Source organism: Sitophilus oryzae, unplaced genomic scaffold (genome assembly GCF_002938485.1).
Source record: "Sitophilus oryzae breed Bouriz unplaced genomic scaffold, Soryzae_2.0 scaffold_1443_pilon_pilon, whole genome shotgun sequence".
NCBI classification, from domain to species: Eukaryota; Metazoa; Arthropoda; class Insecta; order Coleoptera; family Curculionidae; genus Sitophilus; species Sitophilus oryzae.
Window position 1 is genome coordinate 1 of NW_022146108.1, and position 10163 is coordinate 10163.

At 31.4% G+C, this 10163-nt stretch overlaps 1 protein-coding gene across 1 annotated transcript; it reads right to left on the bottom strand.

Moving 5' to 3' along the window:
• Nucleotides 1-944: 944 nt before the first annotated feature.
• On the bottom strand, nt 945-5814 carry LOC115877274 (exportin-1-like; the record flags this gene model as incomplete). The annotated part of the gene is made up of 4 exons (XM_030893411.1): nt 5776-5814; nt 3431-3721; nt 3207-3368; nt 945-1184 (listed from the first exon to the last, which is right to left on the bottom strand). Coding segments are annotated over exons 1-4 (711 nt in total), but the record flags the coding sequence as incomplete, so codon positions are not given.
• Nucleotides 5815-10163: the final 4349 nt, after the last annotated feature.

A 10163-nucleotide genomic window follows, 5' to 3' on the forward strand; every position in this document is an offset into this window, starting at 1 on the left:
CACGGTATACTTAATGATAAATTAGATAAAATAAATAATTTATTAATTTTATTTTTATTTTAATTTTATTAATTGTGATTAATACAATTGCGTTTATCTCATCAAAGAGATCTAAACCGACAAAATATCAAGATACAACTTTTAATCGGCATTAAATAATTCTGATAACAATAGAAAAGAGAGTCCAGACATAACCAAAATATTCCAGTGATAACCCATATGCACGGCCCTGGTAAATCTGTGGATACTTTTTTTTAATAATATTTTAATATTAAAATATGTGGCACTCATAGTAACTTTTACCCTCCAAATTTTATCCAAATCGCTAAAAACACTTGGAAGATTATAAGTCGAAAAAAAAAGGTTAAGCCCTTGTAGCTACGAAACGAAGCAGAATCGGACCTATTTGATATGAAAAATAAATCTTATTTTTACGTGAGGAATCTCCCCACGAGAAATGGCACGTTTTTTGAAACACACTGTATAAGGCGGACCAGATGAGTCAGTTCAGAGTTCAGAGGTAGTTCAAATATAAAAATATGATGGTGGTAAGTCGCAAAAAATTGATACGGAAGTGATACTTGAAATTAATAGTCGCCATTGCAAACAAGCTCTTTTAAGTAAAGCCTTGTAGTTTTTAATGGCTTAATAAATTAAAGTTTAAAATATAGGGATCCACAGAATCCATAACACTATTTAAATACTCATAAAATTAATGCACGCCATGTTTACCACTTTTCAAATAGATTTTGAGTAATCAGTGTTTTTCCTTTCAATATAACCCCCTCCCTAAATTTTGAAGATGAGATGCTTGCCTAACCTCTAGGCAGCGTAACTGCTTGTGATCATGCTTGAATTAATAAAATCACGCAAGTATTATATAATAACGTAGATATAGTAATATACCAAACTATATGGTTTGGAAAGTAATATACAAAACTTACCAATGAAAATATATAGGCCAAGATAGTAGCATGCATCGATAAACTGGCTGTATGAGATGTATCAGTAACAACGGAGAAGACATGTTGCAAAATATCTGTCAAGTAGGTCTGATAGAAACTAGGAGCAGCTGCCTCATGTTGTTCAACGTTTTGTAACAATTTCAAGAGAATTTGTAGACCTGTATCGGCTACATTTCTCATGGTATGTTTAAATGCCCAAATTATACTGTCAAGTACCAGCTAAAAATAAAATATAATATAAATAATACTAGGACATAGATATAGGTTTAATTTCTAAAAAAAAACCATTGTGTATAAGTGCTGAAGAAATATTAACTTAAAAATTCTTGGTTTTGACTTCAACTTTAATATATTGTTCATACTATAATATATTGTTTCTATTAGCAAATAATACAAAATGATCGAAAAAAATGGCGTCAGTAATGGCTATGAAATAAAGATCTTTGTCATTTTATACGAAAAATTATATAGGGAACGTCATTGATGTTCATTACCAAACCAACTGGACGCCGTTTTTTTTCATACGGTACTTTCAAAGCTATAGATGTAACAGTTTCAAAATATCAATTTAATGTGGGATATTTCAAAAATCAACACTGATAACATGATAATACACAACACTGTAACCAAGTGTTACCTATAAATTCTTACAATATCTCAGTTTGAACAAAAATCAGAATAAAACAACTAAATTGGAGTATCTGCAACGGTTTTGTTGTCACCCGGCATATAATCTATTCACTATTTTTTTTATACAGGGTAAGTCAATGATAGAGTGAGGTTAGAGAGAAAAAAGGGCTCCATTACCACATTCAGGGTTTTAAGAAATGCAAAAAAGTAAAATTGAATAGTTTTAAAGAATTTAACATTATTCTTGAGTATAGATGGTGTTTCCAAATACTTGCCAGGTAAAACATAGTTTTTTAATGTAACACTCTATCTTTTAGGTTAGTTATTTTTTTAGTTTTAGTTTAGTTATTTTTAGTTTTAGTTTAGTTATTTTTTAGGTTCTGCAGAAAATATTATACATGTTTTCAAAATAATATAATACTGTTAAAACTAGTACCTTTCCTAATATTTAATATATTTTAAATACTAGTGCCAAGTAAAATTTTAAATTATAACAGCAAAAAATCTCTACTTTTTCACATGACACCCATCATTTTCTGCACATTATTATTTATTCTAATAAATTCTATATACAACTATTAATTTTTTATTGAGTATACCAGGTGCGTCTCAAAAGTGGCTCATCCCTATAACTTTTTTATTTTTTCAGATAAAAATACAAGATTTGGTATGTTAGTATATGACATAAATTAGTATTGATTGACGTATTCAATTGTTTTTGGTCACTTCCTGTTTCACCGGAAATAACTGCAACTTTTGATTATTAAATGGCACCCTCGGTATCATAAAACCGTATCACCGTATCGGTAAAAGTTGACATATCATATGTCAACTTTTGACTTTCTCGCTTAATAAAAAATCATATTTAAAAATTCAATCTAGAATGCCATGGCTATGTTAAAAACACAAATTCTTAATCATCAAGGAGCCTTGGAAAAATAGATTTGATCATATAATGTTCTTAGTATCTTATCCTGACCAGTTAGAAAATGCTCAAATCGTATTTTTAATCATATCTCAATTTTTTCAAATAATACGACGGTGGCTCATTTGCATATTTGAAAAAAGTATTTCTTTACGAATAATTTGATACCAGACACTTGGTATTTCGTTACGAACCGCAAGTTATAATTTCAAATAAACCATATGCGAAAATGTCATAAGTTGCCATATGATATGTCTTTCTATTAAGAGTGTTATTTTCTATCGCATAAAGTAAAAAAATACTGAGGGGGCCATTTAAAAATCAAAAGTTGTAGTCATTTCAGGTGAAACAGGAAGTGACCGAAAACAATTGAATACGTCAATCAATTCTAATTTATGTCATATACTAACATACCAAATCTAGTTTGTTTAACTGAAAAAATATAAAAGTTATAAGGGTGAGCCAGTTTTGAGACGCACCCGGTATAGTAGTACCCTTTTATAAGATTTTTTGTCGTTGCAGAGAATTTATTAACAGGTCCTTAAAAATATTTTTAATATGCCATCTGAATTAGTTCTTTCTCAGTAGTTAAATTTGTTATAGATATTTAGTGTTAAAAACGCCCAAGTGGATATCAATTTTAAGTAAAACAATAAGATAAACATATATTCTTACAATTTACTTACTTTAAATTGAGTTGGCGGAATATTTAAAAATGCCACAAAACAATGATTATTTACAGCTTGAAGGAGCAAGAAAAAGTTGGTTCTATGTTCAGGAAACTCTTCAAAATCCTTATTAATCATTTCAAGGGTACACTCAAAAACTGCATCAAAAATTTTAGGTATCTGAAAATAATAATTTTGTATAGATGATTCAAAGCTGGGATAATAAGATTCTTTAATACTACCTCCACAGTAATATGACCTTCTAGCTTATGGACTATTGTGGCAATAGCACTTAGTACCTCAGGTTCTCTTGCACAAGGCACTGTAGTTCGCTGGTAATCTATCAAAACTGCATCTAGAAAGGGAGGTAGAAAGTTCTCTAAAACCATAGTGTTGTCATTTGATTTTGAAATCCAATCAGCAATAAGTTTAAGAGTTTCCTTTTTAACAACTCGCATAGCTTTTATCAGAGGTTGTTTCGTAACGGCTTCTCCATTTAAAGTTATAGCTGCAGTTATATTCTCTGACATAACCTGAAATTAAAAAATAATCTTATCAAAAATCATAAGTCCCTATTAATTATTATTGCAGTGCAGTGGCGAAATACCCATAAAGGATTTTTTTGGATAGATGAATCCGCCACATAGGTATAGACATTTTTTATATTAGATATATTTTTAATGTTATGTTTTTATGGGCATTTACATTTTTAAATGGAAATGTAAGGTTTTTTACAAATTTAGTTAAGTTGATTTATACTATTTTGTTCGATGTGAATTTTAAGGTACCTATATTTTTTTTCGTTTTTTCTTTGCTTGTGCTCATTTGCGTTCATTGTTTGTGTTTATGTTAATTTTCTCATGACTGATTATTTAATAATTTAATATTATTTTCATTAAAAATTTATTTTTTTATAGATTTTACTTTAAAAACCATCCCTTGCTTTCTGATTAATGATGAACTGCACCATCAGTGCACAAAAATTAGCTAGTACGAAATAAACCGAGAAATCCCGGTTCTTTAGGGGCATGGTACCGAAGTTCCCGGTTCCGAAAAACAACTTTGGTTCTCTAGTGGTATCCTAGTTCCTATAAACCCTAGTAGTATACTAATAAAGGGAATGTCAGTATCATTTCATTATTTCATGTATAATTTGTAAAGTTTATATGTTTTGAAATAAATATTATTATTATATACAGGGTGGGTCAATGGAAACTTTCCACACCCATTGTTCTCGTTTAAAATTAAAATTTGGAAAAACGCTCGGACACGTCGATTTAGTTTTCGAGGGGGATATAAAAATATCATAAAATCACTTTCACACCTACAACCCCCAAGGCGGGGGTGGCGCCACCCCTATATTCTTAAATGGAAAGGGGGGCCGAGTGATACCTCATGTGAAAGGTCTTTTAATTCCCTTTCTAATGATATAAGATATAATTTACTTTCGTTCAGTAGATTTAGAGATTTATTGATTTAAAGTAGATTTTTTAATTTATCAGCTAAGTGGTGAAAAAATCGTTTTGTTTTCTCTCTGTGTGTATTTTTTTGGCAAACTGTGTGTACCAAAAATTTTAACTAATCAATCTGCATCGATCCACGCAAAAACCTTTCAATTCGGAATAAGTGAAAAAAGCTCAATTTTGGCTGGGAAAATTTTTAGAAATATTAAAAAATAAAAAAAAAATAAGTTTTTTTATTTAAAAGCTTAATTTTTAGTATACACAGTTTGCCAAAAAAGTACATACAGGGAGAGAAAAAAAATAGAAACCGATTTTTTCGCCACTTAGCTGATATATTAAAAAATCTACTTTAAATCAATAAATCTCTAAAACTACTGAACGAAAGTACATGATATCTTATATTCTTATATCATTAGAAAGGGAATTGAAAGGCCTTTCACATGAGGTATCGGCCCCCCTTTCCATTTAAGAATATAGGGGTGGCGCCGCCCCCGCCTTGGTGTTTGTAAATGATTTTATGATATTTTTATTTCCCCCTCAAAAACTAAATCGACGTGTCCGAGCGTTTTCCAAATTTTAATTTTAAACAAGAAAAATTGGGGTGGAAAGTTTCCATTGGCCTTACCCTGTATATGTACCCAAGGATGTTGTTTGCATATAAGCTTGGATGGTGTTTACGGGTTTTGTAATTGTTAACTTGATTGCCAATTGAGGCAATTTTTGCAACTATATTTTTTCAAACTGAATCCAGGGATTTGTCGCCCTTATAATAATAATATATTAGTTATTATTGTAATACATACACAAAATACGAATCACAAAAGGCAAAGCTGAAGCATTACTTCCTATCTTAACCTGTGCTAAACTTAATTAACAATCTTTGCTACACTAAAGTTTATAAAAAAATTATAGTAAGCTGACTAAATGAGGTAAGCTGGCTTCTATGCATTTAGCCATCAAACAGGTTTAAACTGGAAATCTCACAGCGCTTCTTGATTATCAAGGAGCCTCCAATCTTTCATTGAAACAATTATCTGTCTGAATTATTTAGTTTAAGGAGTAGCATGTGTCCGAATTTAAAGAGATTACATTGTATATCAAACTAAAATTTGAACAATACTTACTTTATAAACATTCAGCATATCCAAATAAATTCGACCAAGCTGCAAATCACATAACTGCATTGATTCAGACGACTGTTTTGCAAGTCCACGCACTTATTGTTGTTTTAATAGCTGGCAAAGCTGTTTACTACTCTCAATGCTTGTTAAGAACTAATCAACTATTCTTTCTACTCGGCCTTGCAACATCACTAATCCCATGTCATCACCATTAACCCAACCTTAATAAAAATAATATTATGATAATAGAATATGAGACAAAGCTATTAAAGGCATTTTAAGATATTTACTATGAATTTGGATAGAAGCATTGTAATTTTCATATTAAAGCTTCTTGTGTAAGGTTGTGTGACTTTGAAGTCAGATATCATATTCAGAGTAACCACAAGCTTACAAGTAGCAATGTGAATCTCTGCTGGTCTTAAGTCATCAATAATAGTAGAACTAGATGCCAATGATATCTTCTGTATAAAGCGTCGGGCAGATCAGACATTATGGTGTAGCTCACAATAATGTCCATCATATCAGCATTTCAGTGACAAATCTTATATGAAAGTGTGATTAGAGTCTACAGGAGCAATATATGATCTTGTTACATCAGTTCCATGCGTGTGATCCGTCACTATAAATTACAACTAATATTTTTACTGACTCCTACAGTTCTTATAAAATTCTCCATATTGAAGCTACTTTAGAAAACCATAGGAACTAGCTGCTCCCTAATATCATACGTATCTGCTGTGATCATGCGTTTTATTATACTTTGCCGTCTTTTTGATCGCCAGGGTAGTAATAAATCTTTTAATAACTGTACTAAAATCCTTTTTCATTTGCAATCCGGGTTCGCATAGCTGCCAGAATATACTTCCAATGAGCCAACACAAAGCTTTAAGTATTTGTTTTGCAATAGACACTCGTCCTATCTATTTGATTTATGGTGATAATTCTTTCTGTAATGGCATACTGATCCAAATGTGTTAAATACAAAGTGTCCCACCTCATATTCTTGATGATATAAGAATCCGCCCACTCAGTCACTCTTCCTCATAACCGCTCTCTTACAACTTCCATTGTCATTTATTATCGCAACCACTAAATCTATTTCTGTTTTAGCCATTAAAATCATTCTGTATTCTTAGCTATTGTTTTAAACACGTTTCTGATATAAGTCTGCGGCTAGGATAATTATAAAAAAGCTGGAGCTCATCAGCAACCATCATGTTTAAGTTTGCTGCCATCTCCGTACTGAGTTCTGAAGATAAAAACATATGTCAAATATTCTAAACAAATATTTAAAGAATTTCAAACCTCATCAAGCTAACACAATAAGAACCAAATATTGAGTAGTGCATTTTCTTAAATATAGCCGTGTGCTTCGCTATGTTCTTTTCAAAAATGTCTACTAATTAAAAAAAAAAAAAAAATTTTGAATAAAAATTTTGTATCTTAGAGAAATACTGACCACACGAATATGCTAGTTTTAATATCTGTACTTAAAGGTAACATAACTTCTAATTGTGCCATAGTTTGACTAAATAAACTTAAGTTGAGAGTGAGCATATCATTATAGACATTACTAAGAAAGTAGTTACTCCACAATTTCTGAGTCAAAACAACATTAAAATCGTGTAAACTGGAGCAGCACTAAACAGATAACAGGAAAGGAAGACCGAAAATTGAAAATTTCGTTTTTTAATTTTTTGTTTCAAATTATGTGGACACAAGGAATATACAATTAAAAGTATAAAATTCGTTAACACAGAGTTTCCAAAGTGTTGGCACTATAAACCAGTGGCAGGACATTTTGTAGTGTAATTATGTTTCTAGTAAATGAAAACTCTGACATAAGATGGTAGATTGCATAGTCAGAACCACGATTGTCATCTTTCTAACATGCACCTAGCTTTTGGTTTGTGTAATTATGGTCACCAGACTGACGAATATCGAACAATCTCCTCACTAAGTAAGACTCTATTAAAATCTGATTATAATAATTAGCCTGAATCACTAGGGTCATTTCGTTGGTTTTACTGAGCCAAGATCCACATGTCAGTATGCTCCCATTTGGGGCCCATTCCCCGTTCCGCCCTTGCCCGGTATATGAATTTGAAATTTAATTTCAAAATTGATTTAGTTTAAGGCCTCCAAGGTGAATTCTGAGAATCATGAGCTAAGTTTTAAGGTAATTAATGATACTAATGGTACTATTTATTATTATCTCTTAAACTGGAGATGTCTTGGTGAATATTTCCACCATTGTGAGCGCACTGTGTCAAGTATTTGTAAAGGCAAATATTTTGTGTTGTTTGGTTAATTAGGAATAAGTCCTAATATGAATCAACTCTCTGTGTCAGATAGTCTGGATGTATTGTTGATTAACAGTAGATTAGATGAACAAGAAGAATGTAAGGTGGAGTTTATTTGTCTAATTCTGGGTGTCTCACCATTACCTTGCATTAATACAATACCTTTGGTATACACTGTTTCCAATAAATTAATTGTTCGCAACTTCTGGTTAAAATTAAGCAAAGCAGCTGCTGCTTGCTGGAAACGGTAGTTCCATACGTGTTTGACTAATTTGTACTCAGGTTTCTTCAGAAATAATCATCATTCCTTAGTTTCTAACTAAAAATAAACATCCATGGTTTTTTAGAGAACGTACATTTCCTTAGATGAAGTGAAGACTAATATTTTCTATCAAAAAAGTTTGAAAAATCTAGACACTAAAAATTATTAACGATTCTTAGTATTATATTGTAATACTTAAAAAAGCGTTTAACAACCTTTTACAAGTAACGCGAAAGTAATTAACAGTTATTAGAAAATTACTTATAATAAACAAGAAAGAAAACAAATTCATATTCTCCTTGAATTTTTTGATGAGTATTGTTCAAATTTTCAGGGAGCGCTATACCGAGGGGTATAAGAGGGGACCGGACGCGAATCTTGCGGATATTATAGACGATAAACTTTAGTTTACTTACTGTTGTATCTGATTTTTAGATCAAACCAAAAAGACACACTAAAAAACTCTCAGCACCACAAAAAGCGCAAAAACCAAAAACGACATCCGACATTAAAAGTTTGGCCTCATAAGGTTAACAAATTGCCGAATCCTAAAATATAAAAATAAAATTTAACTAAAAAAAAAAAAAAAAAAAAAAAAAAAAAAAAAAAAAAAATCATTTATTTTTATTTTCAAATTTTTTTTTTTTATTATTATAGTTATAAAATTTATGAAGAAATTATGGTTTCCTAATTGAGAATTTCGGTTATATAGATTGTTCAGAACATGCTGTAATAGTTTCAATGTTGACATTTTTCTATACAGAGAACTACATTTTTAATCTCTGTAATATTTTTATATTTTTATAATATTTTTTTTTTTAAATTTAATTACATCACTTTCTTCGTCTTTTTCGAACGATTTATCACAGAAATTCAATACCCTATGATGAAAAAAAAGGTTGAGTAGCTAGGAATATCGTTGGATATTAATATTCTTCGTATATATATATTAATACATATGACCAGTAATTTTTAGTTTTCCAATTTCCAAGCTAGCTCTGATACTGATCTTTTTTTTTCAGTGATGTATATGATATTTCAAATTTACAAAAACTCTTTCAAAACTCATGAAAAACCTAAATCCAACGACGACGGCGGAATCAGGTCAAAGGGGTGCGTGGATAGATAGAGGACTAGCCAATACTGGTCTCAACCTTGTGAACGTGGGCAAGCCATTGGTTTCTCTCTCAGCTTACTTCTAAAATGGCGGGGCTATAATAGAGAGTGGATACCGCTAATCACCTTTGTGGGAGCTGACATCTTTTCCAGAATTCACAGGCGGTCATACTGAGGAGAGGCATAAGTCAGGGTCCTCACTAGGGATAGGACCTCATAAATCAGGAGGTAATAAGAAGAAAGAGGGAATATCCACAGTTATAGATTTCGCGGACAACACCATGTATCAGGTCTAAGGAGATGCCAAGTTAAACAGATGGAGAATGGGACAGACGTCATTAAAGTGCCAAACTAACCCATCAAGAGCACGTCAGTCCACCCTCAGTCGGAGACAAGCTGCTGGACCACAAAACACATACACAAAAAAGTGCGCATCCATAAAAGAATGAAATACAAGAAGTATAACGTGTCAGTAAATATTAAATTATGGAAACAGCGTGGTTGCCTGGGTAACTAATTTCCAGATATGGCGGCTGGACATTTGACATGACATAGACATGACATTTTCATTTTATGAAAATTTAATTGACCGTCCGGTTTCTAATGGCGAGGTGTTCAGGGAGGTTGTAAATGAAGGGTTAAGTATACTTTTTACTGCTTTCTAGTAGTAGTAAAAGTCAAAATTCTCAAAAATATTTATTTGGTAA